The following is a 22,618-nucleotide window of genomic DNA, read 5'->3' on the forward strand; positions in this document are numbered from 1 at the left end:
TGAAGTACCTACAATGTGGGTGATGGTCGCAAGGATGTGCACTTCAAATAAAAATTCAACAAAAATAATTTTTTTTTATAATTTCTTTAGACTTGTTTTTTTGTATTTTTTTTTTTTTGTATAAAGAGCAATCAGTCGAAATATCAAACAATGAATTCGAAACTTTTACGGTGTACAATCTGCAATCGTATATGAAGTTTTAAATCAAATAATAAAACAAAATACATATATGTTAAAAAATAAAAGAAAAAAAAAAAAATAGAAAAATGCCCTCAATGGTTTTTTGTCGATTTGAAACGAAATAAAAACGTTTTCATTTTTGTCCATGATGACATTGTAATGCAATTAAGGTTTCCATTTAGATATGTTTGAATTTATATATCTTTTTTTTTTGTTTGTTAAATGGATTTGATAACCTTTCTACCATAGATTAACAAATACAAACAAAAATAGCAATTTTAGGTAAAATTTCCAACTCGTATAGTATTTGTTCACAGATAAACTGTTAAACCACTTAGAAACTCGATGACAAAACCAAAATTGGCTTAAATGTTAATTTATATTTAATGGTTTAGAGTTTAATGCTGTTATTATTTATAAACTTTAAGCCTGATGGATTTATTTAATATGCTAATCACAAATGCATTCATTTCAAGTGGAATTGAGTTATTTATTTTATGTCAATAAATTAACCAAATTGGTAAACTGCAATGTTGTAGTATAGAGTTTGTTATTATTATTATCCTTTTGAATAGTTTCATTGTATGGAGAGGGTTATAAAGTCAAGTGAACACTTATATTAATAAATGGGGGGGGGGGTTTAAATTTCAAGAGCATCAGGCCATAAATAAAATTTTTGTTAAAACATCAAAATATAGTTTTGATAATGTAAAAAAGTGCGCGCGCACTTTTTTACATTATCAAAACTATATTTTTTTACAGCATTTTTACGCGCGCGCACTTTTTTACACTATCAAAACTATATTTTTTTACAGCATTTTTACAGAATTTTGATATACAGTATTTTGCCGTACAGAATTTTACAAAACAGAATTTTGCATGTCAGTATTTTGTTCATACAGTATTTTGACGTACAGAATTTTGTATTTACAGTATAATGACGTACAGAATTATGGTCTTACAGTATTTTGACCCTACAGAATTTTGTCGTACAGAATTTTGACAAGCAGAATTATGACCTGCTCCCAAACTCAAATTAAGTGTACAATTCTAGCAATTGGAAAAAGTATCATTGATAATTGTAAGTGTTGCCGTTGTTTTTTAATAATTTTTTTAGTAGTTTTTTGGAAAATTGACCCTCCTGCCAAAAGGGGAGGGGGGGGGGCGTAGACCCATTACAAAAAATGATTGTATTGAATACCTCTACGAAAAACCGTTTTCAATTCTCGGCGCCCAAGTTATGGTACTCCAGCTTTGTGCTGAAATGAATTTTTCTCGAAAAAAACACGTTTACGGGGGGTATCTCAAAAAAGGAAGCTAATCCGATTTTGGTAAAAACTGATTATTATTGCTGAGGCCTTCAGGAACAAAGCCTCATTTTTAGTTTTTGTCGTCATTTTAGGTCAACCTTAAACTTGTTCAGGCTCACTGTGGTTCGTTAAAATGGAATAAAAATGTTGACTTATATTTTGGTTCCTTATTTTGTATGTTAAAAAAGAGCATGCAAGTATGTAAATCTGTACAAAAAGTTATAAAAACAATTTAAAAAATTCAAAAATGATCTAGAAAATCAATATAACATCAGTTTAACTTGTTCCATAGAAAAAAGTTACGTATTCGCCACAGTGTATCATAAATCGTTTAATTCGTTAGTGGAAGGAGCTCCTATTTCCTTACTGCGTGATTAAAAGAAACATATTCTACGAATAATCTGTCGTCTATAGGGCCCTTCTGGAAAATTTGAGGTTTTCTTGTCGAAAAGGTGCACGATATCCTACTTTTTTTCAGCACGAAAATAAAGGTGATTGATCTATAATACGCACGTTCAGGAAATAAGGGGTTTTACTTGAAATAATTCCAAGTTCAGGTGAGATGAGACAACAGTTGATGGAACTTTTTACGATATGTGTTTTTATGATGAATTAATTTGGGTACATTCAATGATTTGAATTTTAAAATCGAATATTCTCTTTTGGAAACCATTGAAAATAAACTAATCTTAATTTTTTTTTAATATTCGAGATTCTTAACCTTTTCTATTCCGGTTAAGGAAATTGGATTCGATATTAAAAATAAAAATAAATGTCCTCCTCAGATTGCATCATTTCAAGAGTGCATCCAATTCTGAAGCTGTTAAGAAAAAAAAAAAATCACATCTCTTAAAGGTCCTTATGTCTAATGATGGGACGACGACGACGATGATGGCTACAATATTGCTTTCATTTGTGCACTCTCCTTGCAACTAATTTCAAGAAAGTAAACTGGAACAAACGTACTTCATTCTCATCTTGTGTCGTCCTTGAACGTGTGATAATAGCGCAAAAGTAGATATCACCTGTCTACCAAACCGAAAAACTTCTCTGCACACTCTGACTTTCATTTTGAAACTCTTGAAGATGGTGTTTCGTTACGTTCGTTGAAAGGAAATTATACTTACACTTCTTCGTTTAGATTGCTTTCGTTTCATTCGTTGTTGGTTGAAAGGAAGTACGAGTCCAAATGAAAGGATTCTATGTAAGACGATGACGACACAGTTACCCGATGGAGGAAGAAAATCAATTCATTCCCTGTAGGTAGAGTAGTTGAATTATTAATCGCGCGAAATGTTGCACCCTAATCGAGTTCTTCTCTTAACCCTGTAGTGTTGCATAACCTTTTTTTGTTATTAATTTAAACTTCAACGTGTTCCATATTTCTTTACATGGTGGTAGGAGTAAGACACGTGTATGAGTATGAGTAATTTGCCTTAATTTAACTCATTCAAGTAAAACAATGATTATTTTATTTTAACTTTACCATTAATAAAGTATTTATCTTCATATTTTCATATGCAAAAGCAATAAAATTAAAGAAAGAGTACACAAACAATTGCTTTATGTGAATTCAAGTTTCCTTTCTAATATGCCATTTAGATGTCTTATTATTCTGGAAGAATTTTCATTTGAAATTTTGGTTTTCTTTGAAAGAAGGGCAACAAGGTTAAACAATCCTTAAGCAATTTCTATAAATCACTTTAATGTGGAATCAGGGAAAAGGTGGTACTTTAATAATTCAAGACATTGAAAATCGTAGGTACTTGAAGGTAAATTGCAAAAGCAGTGATTTGGTTTTTCCTATTAATGTCCGGTTTATGGGGAAAATCGAATAGAGGAAATAGTATAAATAAATTCGTGTTTGCAGCAAAAATATAAAAAGAAGAGCTATGCTAAGAAAAGAGTTATTATGAAAAAAAATAAAAACAAAATTTTAAAATTGCACTAGTTTACAAAAAATAAAATTTATGGGACTGGGTGTCCACTGCCGTGCCACTTTTCGTATCGATTTTAACCCAAAAAACTCGAAAATCATACCTAAACAATGTTTAATGGATAAATCTCATGATATGGGAAATGTCCCATGAGACATGTCTCATAAGAAATGTATCATGAGACATGTAATATGAGACATTTCCCATGAGATATTTCCTATGAGACATGTCCTATGAGACATCATGGGAAATGTCTCATGGGACATGTCTCATGGGACATGTCTCATGGGTCATGTCTCATGAGACATGTCTCATAGGAAATGTATCATGGGACAAATCTCATGAGACATGTCTCATAGGAAATGTCTCATGGGACATGTCTCAAGAGACATGTCTCAGGGGATATGTCTCATGGGACATTTCCTATGAGACATGTCCCATGAGACATTTCCTATGAGACATTTCCTATGAGACATGTCTCATCCGCCATGTCTCATGGGACTGAAAATTAAAAATGAACTTTTATGATCCCTTGAACATTCTCATCCTGAAATGTAATTTTGTTTTTATTTCAGGGTTGTGAAAAAAAAACATTATAAACGGGTTAAAAACCTTAGTTTCTTTTTCAACAACATTTATTTAACAATTATAACAACAGCAACAAGTAAGAACTACTTAACCCTCTGTAGGCACACCTCTTTTTTGTGACGTGATAGGCACACGGGTGCGAATTTGGTTTATACTTTTTCATGTCGCTAGAATTTTTTTCAGTCACAATATTTTATAAAGAATCAAGTATGAAATTCATGTAGAATATTCCGAGGAATTCGAATATTGTATTCACAACTGCGAAAAAAAATATTTTCACCCTTATAAAGAGACTTTTTTGTGACCACTTTTTTGAAAAATCATAATTTTTTTATTTTTGTCCTGCCAAATTCGCACCCTTGTGCCGACAGAGGGTTAATAACAAATAACAATAACAGCAGTTGAATATAACAATTCCATCTTCAATAACGATCAATTTCTGATAAATATTCAGTTCTCGTTCCACTTCTTTACTACTTTAAATCTAATATACTCCACCAAAAACACCATCATTGACAATCCAAATCCAATGGCAAGTGTAAACCAACCAATTCCCAAATGAGCAATTGTCAATGGTCGAAATAAATCCTCACTCTCCGTTCGAAATAATTGCAAATACTTGGAAGCCACAGCTTGATTAAAAACATCTTCTTCCCATTTCTTATACAAACCGGTTTCATAAAGCTGCAATAAAATCCCATCGAAACTCTTTCGAAATGGTGAATCTTTTTGCATGATAAATGTCAAAAAATACGTTCCCATTGTATTCTTCGAAACGTACATTCGCTTCTTGGCCAAATATTTCTGTTGACCTAAAAAGAAATTCGCCCGATCTTCAGCAAAGACAAATGCAAAAGTTCTATTCAAGCTTCTGCGATATTCGTTGATAAAGTCAATATTTTGAGCTTCGAAAAGAATTTTGTAATGTTGATTAAACCCACTTGTACTAGTAATTGCAATAATTTCGAAATATGTCGAAATAATTTTAAAACCACTTTCATATAATTGCTTAAAGGTGTCAATTTGATTGCCCTGAACTGTTGTGGTTAGAAATGCTGACAAAAAAGCTGCATAAATATTTGTCAAAATCAGTCCGTAACAGAAGATTTGCATTTCGAAAATTAATGCACGTAAATCACAATGCAAATCAGTCGAAGAAAGGTAAAGTAATTGAGTCAAACTTCGTGAAAATGCTGGTCCATATTCTGGCAATTTTTGACAATACCTTCGAGTCAAATAGCTAGCTATTGAGATGTACACAAAAGTGATTCCAAGAAATACCCAAACTTCACAATCAAATGGCAAGATCAAGTACCGGTAAGAAGGAATTTCTCCCACAAATGGAGAAACTAACTGCCATTTAATTTGTGCAATCGGATAACTAAAGGCGAATTTATTTGGCGAAAAAGACGAATAAGAATGCATCAAGATGTCAACTTTACCCTGTGTTAAAAGTGACAATGCACCAAGTATGTCAAATCCACTGTGATTCGTTCCATCGAGAAGTCTTTCAAATGTGGCATTATGTCTCTGTACAAAGGACCTAAAAATCTCCGTATTAACTCCTGTTATCTTTTCATTGCCATCTTGGTCAGTGTACATAAAAACTCTTGATCCATCTTGATAAATTGGTGTGTAAAAAACGTAACCTTTTAGATCATAACTTCGATCTGGATAATAATCTGTCATTGCAGTTGATGTGATATTTTCTAAGCTGACTTCAGGGAATGGTTCATAGGTGAGAACTTCATTGTCGAACATTATGATGATATTGACTATTCCCAATCGGAGACAAGTTTGAAAAAACTTTCTTAACGACTCCGAATCCTGTGGTTCCTTCTCCAAAACGAAGAGCATCTTGGATGAATGAATTTGACGAAGAGTATCATTTATGATTGAGAACATATCGTAATTATCAACTTTATCCATGAAAACTAGTACAAAAGACCAAAGACCTAGAATAAGTCCCAACATTTCATTCTCAGTATAGTCTTCGCCAATCAAAACCAAAGGAACAATAGAACTTTCATGTCGAAGAAGGTATTCGTATCCGGTCAAATTAGTCACAAAACTTTTTTGTGCAAAAATCACAGTGGAACGTATTTCTTCTTTTTGTCGAATTTGATCAGATAATTCCATTATTCGGGAGAAATTCACACTTTCGACACTAAGCAATATGTTATATGCAAGAAATTGACAAAGAAACCAATTCTTAAGGATTTTTTGCATGTCTTTTTCTTGCAGGTATTCAGGACAAAATAAAACTTTCAACTGCAATCAGTAGAAGAAATGTGCGTTAACTTATAGTTTTCAAAATCACAGCTCTCAAGGTTAAAGTGCAAGAAAATTATTATCCCTTTTGCAATATAATTTGCAAGGTTGTTATTGAAATAGCTGTGTGTTCAATCGGGGGCAGAATCCTGTCGATAATCGAAAATAAACAAAAAAAAAAAAAATTACCATACGTAGCTGAAGTAATTTTAATTTGTGTTTACGCTTCAATTTTGTTTGATGGTAGGCTTGTGATAGCAGAATTTTTAAGCGAAATTAAAGGAAGATGGAAATAGGTTTCCAATCATGGACATTTACTTCTCAGTTTGAGTCTTTGTCTTTGAAAAAATAAGGTGAACTAGATTCCTAGACTTCTTCTGCATTGCATATTTCAATAGTTCGTCAACATTTATAATCAGAGATCAGAAATAGATCTCAACCTTTTGAAAGGTTCCTTAATAACTCTTATTTGTCGAAATTTTCAATAAAGGTCATAAAATAACCTTTATTTTTAAAAAAGAAAAATTTCGGTCAAGGTCTGAGAGAAACCTTTATTTTGTATTTTTTTATGTTTCGGTCAACCAGTGAGATTTATCGCTGAGAGAAAAAAATAAATCTCATCTAAGTGTATCAATTCCTAGAGACATGGGAGTGGTGCCATATGAAAGCTTATATTCTCAGCTATCCGATAGTGGTGTAAGCGGTTTTTTGGATTTTTTTTTCAAAATTCCGAGAAAATCGCGTTTGAAAGTTGGGGTAAATTTTTTTTTTCGAAAAATACCCGAACCTTTGAACGCTCCTGGAAGCTAAGCCGCTTGAGAGCAATTTTTTGGAGTGATGACAAATGATAGCTTGTGTCATGGGCCTACGCTTTGCACATTGTCAGATTTAAAAAAAATCATCTTCCACATCATGCCTATTTTTTCAGAATCGGGCTTAACTTTTTGTTTACCTTTAAGTTCTCCCGGTTTGAGAACGCGTGCACCTACAGAGATGGGAGTTGTTCCCAAATGTAGGTTAGAGTCCCCGCTACCTTTTGGCATCAAAATTCATTTTTTTCCAAAATTCCGAGATATAGCCGTTTGAAGTTGGGCGGGCGAAAACGCTTCAGGAATCTGAACGCTTTGACCTAGATATTAGAACATCTGTCTCCTGAAATATTCGAAATTAAATTGGTTGTGCTTGTCGTCCCAGCGGCTCAAATCACAGTGGAAAACACATTTTCGTCTTTAGATTTTACTTTAAACGAAAAGAGATATAATCTTGGGTCTAAAGAACTGTGAGAGTCTATTTAGTTCATACATTATTTGATACATAAACTTAGAAAAAACAGCCTTTTCATATTTATTTTTGCAATATAAAGACATTCTTGACATATTCGACATTTTCCTTTAAATTGACCATTTTTGATTTATTTTCAGCGAAAACGGTTAAAGGTTGACCTTTTCCATTTATTTTTTTTGTAAAAATCTCAACCATTGAGAGATATTTAAAAAAAATAAAAAATAAATCTCAACCTACATATAACCTTTATTTTTGATTTTTAAAAATAAATCTCAAACCTTAACCGAAACTATTTAAAGTATTGTGGTAACTCTCAGAGAGAAACCGATTGAAAATAAAGGTTGACTGTTATTTCTGGTCTCTGTTTATAATGTATTGCAAGTCCCATACTTAGAAAAAAAAAACATCAGGTACATGATTACGAATGTTCTTACTAAAATTCCGACACTTACACGATTTCTTTTAGATACACCAAGGACATTGTTATTTTAACACGAATAAATATTTGCGTTGCATTAAATTTTGTAATCTTTACCTGATGACATTATTAAATTTACACTGTGGTTGCTCATATCACCCAAAGTAATCAGATCATCATAGATCATGTTATAATAATTTGACAATGGGGGTATGTAAAATTTACAAGTAGATATTGTAAGTTTAATGTAGATCATGTTAATTCATCAACGTCGTTGTGTTAGTTTAACATGGTTGGCAGTTTTAAATGAAAGGAAGTTTCATTTAGCTTTCTAAAGTAACGTGTATTAGAATATAAAAATCATGTAAAAATTTTGGGATCGGGTCAAAATTCTGGCTTCAAAATTCTGCTTTTTTAGCGAAAATTCTGTTTTTCAAAATTTTGCTTTTTTTTATTCTGTTTTTCAAAAATCTGCTTTTTAAAATTCTGCTTTTTAAAATTCTACCAGCATTATATTTGAATAAAAAAATTCTGCCAATTCTGTTTTTTTTTTTGGGTTGGGGTCGAAATTCTGTATGTTGCAAAATTCTGTATTCAAAATACTGTATGCCAAAATACTGTATGTCAAAATTCTGTATGTGCAAAATGCTGTAGGAACAAAATTCTGAAAGTCAAAATTCTGTATAGCAAAATTCTGGTTGGTCAAAATACTGTATTTCAAAATTCTGTACATCAAAATTCTATTTTGCCGTACAGAATTTTACAAAACAGAATTTTGCATGTCAGTATTTTGTTTATACAGTATTTTGAAGTACAGAATTTTGTATTTACAGTATAATGACGTACAGAATTATGGTATTACAGTATTTTGACCCCACAGAATTTTGTCGTACAGAATTTTGACAAGCAGAATTATGAATCGCTCCCTTTTTTTTTGTAGCATATGCACTGGCTAAAGAAAAACACACCTCATTAATGTGGGAGCGGGTCATAATTCTGCTTGTCAAAATTCTGTACGACAAAATTCTGTGCGCGCGCACTTTTTTACATTATCAAAACGATATTTTTTTACAGCATTTTTACAGAATTTTGATTTACAGAATTTTGATGTACAGAATTTTGAAATACAGTATTTTGACCAACCAGAATTTTACTATACAGAATTTTGACTTTCAGAATTTTGTTCCTACAGCATTTTGCACATACAGAATTTTGACATACTGAATTTTGAAATACAGTATTTTGACCAACCAGAATTTTACTATACAGAATTTTGACTTTCAGAATTTTGTTCCTACAGCATTTTGCACATACAGAATTTTGACATACAGTATTTTGAATACAGAATTTTGCAACATACAGAATTTCAACCCCAACCCTACTAATGTAATTCAACATTGCTACTTTACTAATTTTTTTTTATTTAAGTGTCGCAAATATTTTTTGAATTCCATATACTAACTTTCTTTCAAATAAAATATGTAAACTAATTGGAACCGATGTTGTTTAATACAAAATATTTCTTTTCTTATTCAAATTTTTGAATATTCATCTTTATTTGATAAATTAATAACCTTTTCTTAATATTTTCAAATTTATTCATTTTTAAAACAAAAATTAATACGCATTTAAAAAATGACAAATTTTCAAAAAGATGATTTTGCAGAATTCTGCAAAAAAATTAAAAAAGGGTTTGGAAAATGTTAAAAAGCGCGCGCTTTGTAACATTTTCCAAACCCTTTTTTAATTTTTTGCAGAATTTTGAAAAGCAGACTTATGAAAAGCAGAATTTTGAAAAACAGAATTTTTAAAAACAGAATTTTGAAAAGCAGAATTTTGAAAGCAGAATTTTGTAAAGCAGAATTTTTAAAGCAGAATTTTGATAAAAGAATTTTCACCCCGGCAGAATTTTGACCCCAACCCAAAAATTTTCTATCTAGCCATTTGAAAATTATGTTTAATAAAAACAACATGATAATTGATTGATTTCTAGTTGATTTAAAACGATTTTTTGTATGAATGAAAATGAAATTTTATACCTTATGGTTTCACATCGCGTTAAAAAAATATTTTTTTTTTTCAAAAACGTAGGTATTTAAGTTAAAGGAATCTCTTTAACTTGAGAGCTCAAGTGAATTTAAAAATAAATTAAATACCTCCTCTTCTTATGCACATTAACTATTCATAAAGAATAGAATATTTATCTACTTTTGGTTCCATATACAAATTTAATCACATAATAGATTTTTAAATATACCTACTAGTCCAAGAGCCTAGTCGATTTGTATGTCCTGAACGGCTAGACGATTCTTATGGTTGCCAAATGTTGTTTTTACGAAACAAAGTTCATTCAACTAAAAATATTACAAGCTTTTTTTTAAGATTTTCGAAAATTATCCAAGGGGTACCCCTTGTCTAAAAAAAGGTATTTTTAAAAATCCATCGAATGAGACATCAAACGAAAGGACCATTTAGGCTCTATTCATAACTGAAAACCAAAAGTTTGTACGAGTTCGGGTTGCTGAATTATTTGCAAACGAAATATTTTTTTTTCATTCGGAAGCAGATATTTTCGGATCAAAGCCCCGAAATAAGTTTTAGTTTATAGATATGAAATCACAGTGAACACAGAAAAATTAAAAAAATTTTTTTAGATTTTCGAAATTATCCATTATTGTGTTCAGGAATACAAATCTATATTCTGTTGCAATTATATTAACAAATAATTTAAGTGACAAAAAAATTGTGCTCATAAATTTATTCACTAAACATACATTCATAAATATGCAATAAATATACTCTTTTGAATGCTTAATTTACTTCTTTTTTAATAAAAATCTTAAAATAACAACTTTTTTGAATAAGACTTCAATCATAAAACACATTACACTTAAACCAATTCCTACCAACAAAACAATAAAAACTTTCTCAAAAAATTCCAAACTCAAGGGTTTAATAACAGTCGACTTATCAACTAATATTCTCGAATACTTCATTGAAACAGCCATTCGAAATGATTCATCTTTCCAAGCAACATCCAATCCACCTTCTTTAACCCTTAATATGAAATCATCCAAATGCTTCTTCAAATGTGAATCATACTGCAGTCGAAACATCCTTAAATGTCGTCCGTAACAAATTGTTGAAAGTCGAAAAAGAGGCTTCTTCAGTTTGCTCTGTTGCTTATCCAAATGAATCCAATCACTCTGAGAAATAGAATAGGCAAAGTTGCTATTAAAATTATTTCTCTGAACCACGACATCATAATACGGCATTGGGTACAGAAGTTTAAAGAATTTTTCGTCAAAGTTTGCTTTCTTCCGGATTTCCGTAGTTTCATAATCGATTATCATTATTCGAAGGTCTTCTTTTATTAAATCGTCAACTGTATCGATTGTGTTTCGAAATATCAATGTTGTACAAAATCTTGACAGAAAACTTGAGTAGATTGAACAAAGAATAAATCCTAAGGAAATTACAAGTAAGTAAAATACACACTGAAATGCAGAGGGCACTGGTATCCGTTTTATTTGGTTTGAACTGAACATCATTATGGACAAACTTTGTAGAAGATTTTGGCCAAACGCGTCCGCAGTGAGTGGTGTTGAATGGATAAATTGCAAAACAACCGCAACAAAAACTACATTCAATCCAATAACAAGCCAAGTTTTCATATCAAAGGTCTTAAAAACCAGTTGACTTTTCGGTAATTCATTCCGGAACGGTACCATAATACACCAACGTTCAATGTCAAGAGGATAACTTTTTCCAGACTGTGCCAAATAGTGCATGGTAAAAGTGTGAACACTAAGCTCCATATCATGAAAACTGATGATTTGAAAAATCTTTTCTAAATCCATGTTCGGTAGAAATATGGGGATGAGTTGTATGTTCATGTATTTTGCAAATGCTCCAATGTAATTAGCCTCGTTTCCTACAAGTAATTTTTTCCCATATTTTGTATATTTAAATGCCTTTGGAATATCATCCATAAACACTGTTTGAATTGAATATTTCTTCAAATCCTTGGTCACTTCGGTATAAAGCTTTCCTGTTTCGTTGCAATTTGTTCTATTAACCCACTTTGCAGAAGGATAAGGATCGAGTGAATACATTCGAAGTTGATGGGTCAGTAAGTCTTCGAAGATAGTTAAAACATTGCTGAATTTTTTCGACCATAGCCATTTTTTTAACATATTTAAAAATATTAGAGAAGTTGGTTCTCTCAGAACTATTACAACTTTTGAATGATGCATTCCACGAAGTCTGATATCGATTGTATTTTGAAAAACATGCAACAACCGTTCCATATAAAAAACTGATAGACTTCTTTCATCATTTACAATAGATTTGACTTCATCATATGAAAATTTATTGAAATATATTTGTGTTAGTTGATTGGATGCCAAGAGTTCTTCGGAGAGTTCATTGTGATTTTTGAAATTTAAGGAAACTTCTTTGAAAATTATTAATGTTTCGATTTGATGGAAATCACAAAGTTTATTAACAATTTGATTTACAAAAAAACTGTTTATTTTAGCAGTTGTAAAAGGCACTAGAATTATCAGGAGCCAAAACATACTGGTGACGAATTCTAATGAAACTAAATTTGTTCGATGCAATGACTTTTAAATTGAATCAAAGTAACTGCTGACAAAAACACTAAGTGCAAAGTTTATGGTTTTACATGGTTCGATATGATAAGGTTTTTTCTATCGTCAATGTCAATTAAGGATAATTTTCTGCTAACATTTTTTTAAATTCAATGATCATAAGTGAATATAAAAAAGCATAATAATACAGTAAAATAAGGAGAAAAAAGGGGTAAATCTCGGAATGAATGTTAGTAGAAATTTTTTTTGCTCAATATCTTTCTTTTACCATTCTATAACATATCTCAAAAGTCTAGAAAAATCTCATGTCCGCTTGTCGCGATTTCAAGGTCAAATCGCGAAATGGAGATTTTCAAAATTAGCAAAAATAGGCTATGGTATTATATACACATATGATACATGATTTCAAGGTATTTTTTAATGCTGATTCCAAAAAATCTAAAATCAAGACAATCTGACGTCTCTGGAAAAAGTAATACCTGTTTTTCATCTGTCAACTCATATTATTATAACAGTTGCAAACTTACTGCCGAAAAACCCTTAAAAGTTATGGTAGATGAACCAAATTTTGCATGAAGATTTTAGAATCCATCATTATTAAAAATCAAAACAATCCATTACAAAAAATATATATACCTACGAAATAATGGTATTTTTTGATGGAGGGGCAAATTTTAGGATATGCACTAAAGAAGATTCTTGTTCATCTTAGGAATAAGTGCTAATAGGCTAATTTTTTCATTTGAATCTTTGTTTGGATATTCTTTAACTACCCTCAAAAATCTAAAAAAATCTCATGTCCGCAAGTCCTAATTTTCTTGGTTTGAAGATAAGGTGCAGATTTGAAAAAATTGAAAAACTACTCTTCAGATATTTGTGTCAGATCAACATGAATAAGGTACATTACTTTTCAGGGATGGTCATATTGATTTGTTTGTGGGTTTTGTTGGAATCAGCATTAAAAAATACCTTGAAATGATATGGGTTATGTTGGTATACATATAAGAATCTAAAATTTTCTTATTATTTTTTTTAAATCTGGAAAATAAGAACTTGCGGTCATGAGATTTTTTTAGATTTTTGACATAAGTTATAGAATATCCAAACAAAGATAGAAACAAAAAAATTAGCCTATTAGCACTAATTCCAAGATTGTACCAGGATGTTTTTTAGTGCACATCCCAAAATTTCCCCTTTTCTCCAAAAATACCATTTTGTCATAGACATAAATGTTTTTTTTGCATTGCATTGTTTTGATTCTTAATGATAATGGATATGAAAACCTTCATGCAAAATATGATTCCGCTACCATTACTTTTAAGGGTTTTTCGGTAGTAAGTTAGCAACTGTTATAATAATATGGGTTGAAAGATGAAAAACAGATATAACTTTTTTCAGAGACGTCAGATTGCCTTGATTTTAGATTTTTTGGAATCAGCATTAAAAAATACCTTGAAATCATGTATCATATGTGTATATAATACCATAGCCTATTTTTGCTAATTTTGAAAATCTCCATTTCGCGATTTGACCTTGAAATCGCGACAAGCGGACATGAGATTTTTCTAGACTTTTGAGATATGTTATAGAATGGCAAAAGGAAGATATTGATAAAAAAAAATTTCTACTAACATTCATTCCGAGGTTAAATCCTTATTTGACTGGATTATAAGCATTATTTTTCACAAACAAATTTATTTAACAGGTTATCAAACTTTGTATAGTGATTTCCTAAATGGAAAATTAAAATTTTTTTAAGGACAAAAATTAACTTTAGGTACTTGCCCTATAATAAAATAAAATGCACGACTGGGTCGCACGAACTTGCTCTTAGAGTTAAAGTTGCTTAGATTTTTAAGACTTTTTATATTGAAATTTGAAAAAAAAAATAAAATTCGTTTTTTTTTTTAATAAAACTAAATTTGAAATCAAATTGCCCTCCAAAACAAGTATGCAGTTTTGATTGATATATATTAAGATGCAATTTTAGACAAAAAATTTTCAAAATTGTTAGAGCCGTTTTTTAAAAAACTAATTTTTTTTAAATAATTTCTTGGTTAACAAGTTTTAAAATAAAATTGGTATGCCATTTTGTAGAAATCACTAATCAATATCTAAAAACAAAATTTAAAAAAAATTCAATATCCCGTTTTCGAAAATTTGATTTTTCAAAAAAAAATTTTCAAAATTTTTTCAAAAATCCAAAAATTATTTTTTTGGAAATTTATCAAAATTTGTTAAATGCTTCTTCACAAAAAGTTTCGTTCAAATCGAATAAGCGGTTTCGGAGATAAACGGATTTGAAAAAAAAAACGGTTCTATGGCAGATACCGTTAGGTAATAATGATTTTCAAAAAAAAATTTTTCATTTAAAGATAGACCTTAGCTTAAAACTAACATTTGAATTTTTTAAACAAAATCGTTGGAGCCGTTTTCGAGATATTTCAATTTTACTAAAATCGGTATATGACAAGTACCGTTATTTTTGGTCCAAAAAAATTAATACCAAAAACCCCTCTGGAGAGTCGCCAAATAACGCTACATACCAAGTTTGACATCAATCGGTCCATCCGTTTAGGCTGTAGCTGCGTTTACAGACAGACAGACTGACAGACTGACAGACAGACAGGCAGACAGACAGGCAGACAGACATACAGACGGAGTTCCGGGACCCACTTTTTTGGCATTCTCTACCAACGTAATGTCATGGAAAAATGTTATCTCAACTTTTTTTTTTTTTTGTACGAATGCATAACTTGATATATATGTAGTACCTATATCGCAAGTAAAAAATGTTCTTGATGTCTGAATTACTCGTAAACGACACAACTGATTTCAATGCAATTTTTGTGCAAAATCATTTTAGTAACTCTTAAATTAAAAAGTCGACTTAGTTTTCCTTTTAAATGACACTCAAAATATTTTTTGAACATTTTTTGAAAATTAAAAAAAAAATTTAAAAAAAACACTACTCTAACGAATTTCAAAAATAGAAAAAAGTTCTCAACATTCTTTCTTATACACAAGAAATTAAATGTAATTTTTGTTTAGAGGTTATAACCATTTCAAGAGTTGTTTTTGTAGCCTTAAACCAAACTTTATACATATTTATTTTTTTCAGTTTTCTTAATCTTAGAAAAATCATTTTATGAATTTTGAAAAAGTCGTGAATTTTATTTTCAAAGTTATTCAGCCAATTTTAAATTTTCATTCAAACACACAGGTTATGATGAGGAAATGTAAAGCTTGAACTACAACGAAAATATGTGCCACATAGAGAAGTTCTACCGATATTTAACCAGAGAGAAAGAGAAGATATGGTGCATTTCCTAGGAAGATGTCCGATATTAATGGAAAGGAGAAGATTCTTTTTTGGCTACAATGTTCTAAACGATGCTGAGATGATATTGTTTTTAAATAATATGGAAATACATGCTGTTTAAAAACTATATAGCTTCAAACGTAAGGATAAGATACATATTACCTCCAACATATATTCAAGATACATTTTCAAGATAAATTTTCTTTACGGTTTAACCACAAGCCAATTTACACATTTATTTGACATTTTATATCTTTTGAAAAGGCAGAAAAATTGTATTATAGCCAGTTTAGTTAAACTTTTCACTCGAGGTACAACGTGAATGTCAGAGTGATATTTTATAACAATAATGTTAAATGAAAAATGTTACTCATTCGCCACAGTGAACTGTAAATTATTTCATTTTCTTATTTTAATAATAAAAAAAAATTTTAAATAAATAAATACATACAAATCTAAACAATTATTGACCGTTATTTAAGATGTATTTCCTACTTGAGTATAATTATGCGATAAAGGAAAATCGGTTAGTTCAGAAAAGCATCTAATGCCATTACTAGATATGGTCCTGAACATTTGCAGGACATGTTATCTTAATGCAACATTTCGCTACTGAATATGGCATTGAAATTTAATAGCCTCGAGATTAAAATTGTTGCAGAAAGGAGTCTAAACAGCGCCCGCGTACTGTACGTTCTTTTTGTTTGAAATAAAATTGATTCTACACGGAGAAAAATGAAATTAAGCGGATTTCTGCATAGTTTATTGCCAAGATGACTTCCGTTTTAAATTAATCGGACAGATCTTCTAAATTTCTTGAATGCATAAATTTAAAAGAAATCCATCAATCAAGTAATTAACTTGAGCGGGAAATCATCTTATTTTAATGTGGAAACATTTTAATTGGCAGCCGCTGGGGATCGAACCTACAATTGTTGGGTCACTACACTGAGGGAAAAAATAAATTGAAGTTGAAACGTCGTTGTTTCAAAGTTGAACTACTTTGATTTATGTGACTTTAAGATACGAAACCATCAAAAATTAACCTATTTTCCACGTTGATTTTAAAATGTCCATCTTCAACCCAAAACATTCCGAAAAATTGTATAATCAATATGGTTTTCATTGATTTCACGTTGTTTTATGGTAGCTTTTCCCTGAGTGTAGGTGAGTGCCTTACCACCGTGCTATTTTGCTGTTGGAAATAAATATGATAAACTGCAACTAAAGCTAAATTCTGACTATGGATTTTAAGTTTTAATTTTTAGTCGGCTTTTAAGATGAAAAAAAATTAAAATTAAATGAAATACACCTTAAATTTAACAGAATTAAAGCGGATTCCACTTGTTTTAAGCGGATATCGAACTATTTGGTCAGCTTGTGATACTTTTTAGTGGTATATCACTATAAAAATGATTGAACTTTTCATTTTAAAATACAAATATTCCATGTTAACAATTTTTTAATATATGTATTTATGAGAATCATTTGAAACTGCGTGCTTGTTCACTATTCTAACAAACCACTATATACAATTACCTATACATATTTATATACTAAGCAATCTTGGTTCCAGATCAATTTGAAGCTCCTCAACAATCATTTGGCTTTTCATGTACCTACTAAAATATAGGTACCTACTATATTTATCAAGTTATGCATTCGTACAAAAAAAAAAGAGGTTGTCTGTAAAGCCGGTTTACGGACGATGATTTTACGTGATAACGTCGTCAGAAAATAGGTTGTGTGCTTCTGTTTAAAATGAGTCAATTGAAGCGTTTACTTTTTTCAAACAATCATAATTTACAAGAAAAAGCTAAAAAAATAATACCTTTTTTATTTTCTCATTATATTCATTTTTTTATTTTAAAAGCTTTCAAAAGTATTTCTTCTTAAGAATAAACAGAATAAAACCATTTTTAAATTTTTACAATGCGCAAAAAGTATAAAAATGATTTATTGAAAACAATCATTTTCATCAAAAACAGCAAAGAAAACATGAATTTATATCTTCTCACGTCATTAATTCCATTTTTTCCCTAACAACCTGTAAAAAATTTTATACCATCTGAAAGCTTATTGTATATGAAAGGTAATTGTATCAGGATGGTCATAAAAGTTTAATAAAATTTCTATCATCTCTTGGTCAAAAGTTATAACCTGTTGAATTCTAAAATGGTCTATCATTACTCTATATACTTTATTCCTGTATCTATTAAAGAAAAAAAGATAAAAATAAAAAACGATGAAAATCGGTTAAAAACGGTCAAAAAACGTGTATTTTTAAAACTTGTTTCTTCCGTTATTCAGTCCAAACTCACTAAACGATTCCAAGTTTTTGCACATGTATGCATAAGGCCAAAACATGTTCTAGAAGTTTAAGATTTTTTGAACGCTTCAAAAAAAAGCTAAAAATCAAAAATTACCCAAAAATACCACTAAAAAACAAGGTGTTTTTCAAAAATTCATATTTCGAAACGCACAGTGTTGGAAAAAAATCCGTATCAGACGCCTAATTTTTTTTTCTTCATCTTTCACCTGGCATCTTTAGAATTGTCAAAAAAATTTCCTTTACCCAAAATCATCATTTTGTCATAGCACCAACATAACACGTGTACAACGTTCAAACAAAACGTTATAGCTTAGTTTCAAAATTTTTTTGAATTTTTCCTTAAATGCAGTTATTCTTAAATTAATCTCATATATCTATAGCAAAAAAAATCAATTCTCTACGACTTCGCGTTTAGATTTTAGCCTAAATTTCATCTTTCCGTTTTACCCCTGTTTACCCTATTAAATGACAGAATTTTTATAAATCCTTCATTTGGATTAGATTTAGGTTACTATCTTTCAAATAAGCTATAGAAGATTTTTGTATCTCTAATAGTTTATTTTTAACTTTGAATTGAAATTTTTTGAGGCACTGCGAAAGTGTGAGAGTGTAACGTTAGAAAATGGCGTCACTTTTTTGTGGTGGCTGCCATGGTTCATCGATTTATAAGACGTTATCACGTCAAAAGTTGAGATAACATTTTTACATGACATTACGATGGTAGAGAATGCCAAAAAAGTGGGTCCCGGAAGTCCGTCTGTCAGTCTGTCTGTCTGTCTGTATAAGGAGCTACAGCCTAAACGGATGGACCGATTAATGTCAAACTTGGTATGTAGCGTTGGCTACTCTCCAGAGGGGTTTTTGGAATTAATTTTTTTGGACCAAAAATAACGGTACTTGTCATATACCGATTTTAGTAAAATTGAAATATCTCGAAAACGGCTCTAACGATTTTGTTCAAAAAATTCAAATGTTAGTTTAAAGCTAAGTTCTATCTCCTAACCTTTCCTCCTTTTGAAAATCATTATTAACGGTACCTGTTATAGAACCGTTTTTTTTTTCAAATCCGTTTATCTCCGAAACTATTTATTCGATTTCAACGACACTTTTTGTGAAGAAGCATTTATATGATTTAAATATAAATCAAAAATAAAATTTCCAAAAAAATAATTTTTGGATTTTTTTGAAAAATCAAATATTCGAAAACGGGACATTGAGTTTTTTTTAAATTTTGTTTTTAGATGTTGATTAGTAATTTCTACAAAATGGAGTATAAATTTTATTTTAAAATTTTTTTTCCAAAAAATTATGTATAAAAAATTAGTTTTTTTAAAAAACGGCTCTAACGATTTTGAATTTTTTTTTCTAAAAATGCATCTTGATTTATTAATCAAAACTGCATACTTGTTTTGGAGGGCAATTTGATTTTAGATTTTATTTTATTTTTTTTTTAAACGAATTTTATTTTTTTTTTACCAAATTTCTATATAAAAAGTCTTACAAATTTAAGCAACTTTAACCCTAAGAGCAAGTTCGTGCGACCCAGTAGTGCATTTTATTTGTGTTCACAATTATTTTTTTTTATCCAAAATAACTTTACACTGCTCGTAAATTAAATAAAACAAAGCGATAAGCTCTTTCGTAAGGTGACGAAGCAGATTTTTGGTACCATATTGTAAAAAACAACAATCACAACACACAAAGAAACTGCAGCAATCCGTTTCCATTAACTTACCTAGGAAGAAGCTTGAAACTTTTAAATTAAATCATAATCATCCATAAAAATCATTTACCCTGTTGGGCAAACTTAAAAAAAAAAAAACGAACACAAAAGCTTTCAATGAATAAAATTTCTTTTATTGATTATTACATTATCCTTCGTTCTATTACTTCCTTGTACATATTCCTCCAACATCTTAGCTCGTTCTAAAGCTCTTCGAATAAAAAAGAACTTATCATGCAAAACTTCAACAGCAAATATCAAAATACTTATACCAATCAATGACCAAAATCCAGCATACACATGTTTAAAATAATCCAATTGCAATGGTTGCACCACAACTGTCTGTTCAACTAGAACTTTTGATAATCTCATTGCAACCGCCATTCGAAATGCCTCCTCATCCCAAAATAAATTCAAACCAGCTTGTTGCGTTAGCAAAATAAACTGGTCCAGATGAGGACGAAGATGCGAATCAATTTGCAATGGAAACATAGTAAAATGACTACCAAAACATATATTCGAAAGACGAAAGAAAACCTTTTTCAAACCTCTCTGTTGCTTGTCGATAAAATCCCACCGGTCTTCACGAATTGTGTATGCGTATTCATCATCGAAATCAAGCCTCCTATGATTAACCTCATGATATGAAACTGGATAGAGAAGCTTTAAAAATGTCTCGCCATAAGTACAACTAGCTCGCGTACGAATCGCCTCGAGCTCGTAGTCTATAACCATCACTCGTAGATTCTCCTTCACTAAATCTTCCACACTATCAATCGGGGGTTGGAACACCATATTCGTACAGAAACTTGTCAAATATGTAGAATAAATGCAAGACAATATGAATCCCAGAAGAAAGACCTGAGCAAAAAACACAAACTGCCTCACAGTTGGCATCGTTATCGGTCCCTCCATATTCGGACTGTACATTAAAATTGTCAAACTCCGAAGGAAAAAGTTCTTCCTCGTGGTCTCCGAAGATTGCGGATCAATAAATCGCAACAACAGAGCTATATAAATAACACTTAGCCCAGCTGCAATCCAAGTGGCTCTATCGAAACTTATGATAACATAGTCACTTTTTGGCACCTCGCTACGCAACGGCACCATGATACACCAACTAACCATGTCCAAAGGATAACTGCGTCCAATATGATCCAAATCGAACATTGCATACGAATTGACACTAAGCTCCCTGTTTTCATTACGGAATTCTCTGAGAATTTTCTCCTCATCCGAATTCGGTTGAAAATTATAGACAATCTTTATGTTCATGTGTTTGGCGAATAATTGTATGATATTTGCATGGCGCCCAACGATTCTGTTCTTTCCGTGATTCTTGAGGATAAAAACCCTCGGAACATCTTCCATGTAGTAAATTTCAATTAGATACTGTTTCATGTCCTTGGTATTTTCCATAAAGAGCTTAGTTGAATCAGAAACATCTGTTTTATTGGTCCAATGAAGTATTGGATAAATATTAAGACCAAAGATTTGATTTTGTTTGCTGACAATGTCCTGATACAGCACCAAGACATTTATGAATTGTTTCTTCCAGAGCCAATTCAGCAAGTATCTCAATTGCTCAAGAACAACCGGTTCCTCTATTACAACCAACAATTTAGCCAAATGCATTCCTTGTAGCCGAGCTGAGACTATTTTAAGAATTTCCCTTGACAAGTGATCCGTTAGAACAATGGAAAGTGTTGAATTAGCATTTAGCAGATATCTCAGCTCCTGATTTGAATATTTCGTAAAGTGCATTTGGGGAATTTGATATTTCTGGGTTAGTTCCTGAGAGAGATTCACTAACAAACTATCCTCGGTTTCGATGAAACGACTCCAGAAAAATGGAACTATTTTTACGGGATAAACATCGTACAGTTTTTCAATGACACTGATTACAAATGAGCTGTTAATAGCTGCAATTGTCGGTTTTAAAATTGATAAAACTAAAAGTACAAATGCGATTTGCCACTTCATCCTGTTCGCCAAGTTTCTGATTGAATAGCAGTCAAAGAATGACTTTTTATACCAAAGAGTCGAAGTTAGTTGAAGAAGTATCGATGATTTGCAGGTTTCCCCTAATGATTACCGCGTGTGTTGCTTTTTGTCCTCGTTTTTTGGGTGGTGTTTAAGCAATTAACGCCGCGCCGGCTGCTCTTGTCGGCGAACTTGGAGGAATTGATTTAGTGTTGGCTTTAGTTTTTTGGTCTACATTCAGCAACAGTCATAATGAAAGGCAATTACAAGCAATATTTTATATGAATAGCTGAACTTTACAAATAAAATACCCTGAACTAAAGACATTGAAGGTTATGGATTTATTTAATTAAGCTTGTTGGTTTTACACGCAGTTTATGAATGAGATGTCAGAAATTTATATTTGCTAATTATTCAAATAAAAATGTTTGCCTTGGGAAATCAACGATTTGACTGATGACATTTAAGTCTGAATAATTTTAAGGATAGATTTTGAAGAATTTGTGTGTATTGTTGATATATGGTTCTTTTAACAATTGATTATGTTTTGTTAAACGACAGTTTGGATCCACATTAAGTTAAGTTACATATTTCCTGATTAAAAACACATTAACAACTTCCAGTTCAGTTATAATTGATGTCATAATTATTTCAACA

General features: G+C 30.8%; 3 protein-coding genes across 3 annotated transcripts; all 3 read right to left on the reverse strand.

Moving 5' to 3' along the window:
- Nucleotides 1-4,465: 4,465 nt before the first annotated feature.
- Nucleotides 4,466-6,154, reverse strand: LOC129919197 (uncharacterized). Its single transcript, XM_056000048.1, has one exon. It carries the CDS (start codon nucleotides 6,152-6,154, stop codon nucleotides 4,466-4,468), a length of 1,689 nt encoding a protein of 562 aa, XP_055856023.1.
- Nucleotides 6,155-10,739: 4,585 nt separating this feature from the next.
- LOC129919559 (uncharacterized) lies at nucleotides 10,740-12,479 on the reverse strand. The gene is made up of 2 exons (XM_056000480.1): nucleotides 11,487-12,479; nucleotides 10,740-11,426 (listed from the first exon to the last, which is right to left on the reverse strand). Exons 1-2 carry the CDS (start codon nucleotides 12,296-12,298, stop codon nucleotides 10,805-10,807), a joined length of 1,434 nt encoding a protein of 477 aa, XP_055856455.1. The 5' UTR covers nucleotides 12,299-12,479; the 3' UTR covers nucleotides 10,740-10,804.
- A 7,639-nt stretch (nucleotides 12,480-20,118) lies between these two features.
- Nucleotides 20,119-22,224, reverse strand: LOC129919711 (uncharacterized). The gene is made up of 2 exons (XM_056000685.1): nucleotides 20,251-22,224; nucleotides 20,119-20,189 (listed from the first exon to the last, which is right to left on the reverse strand). Exons 1-2 carry the CDS (start codon nucleotides 21,959-21,961, stop codon nucleotides 20,182-20,184), a joined length of 1,719 nt encoding a protein of 572 aa, XP_055856660.1. The 5' UTR covers nucleotides 21,962-22,224; the 3' UTR covers nucleotides 20,119-20,181.
- Nucleotides 22,225-22,618: the final 394 nt, after the last annotated feature.

Source organism: Episyrphus balteatus, chromosome 4 (assembly GCF_945859705.1).
Source record: "Episyrphus balteatus chromosome 4, idEpiBalt1.1, whole genome shotgun sequence".
Classification (NCBI taxonomy): Eukaryota; Metazoa; Arthropoda; class Insecta; order Diptera; family Syrphidae; genus Episyrphus; species Episyrphus balteatus.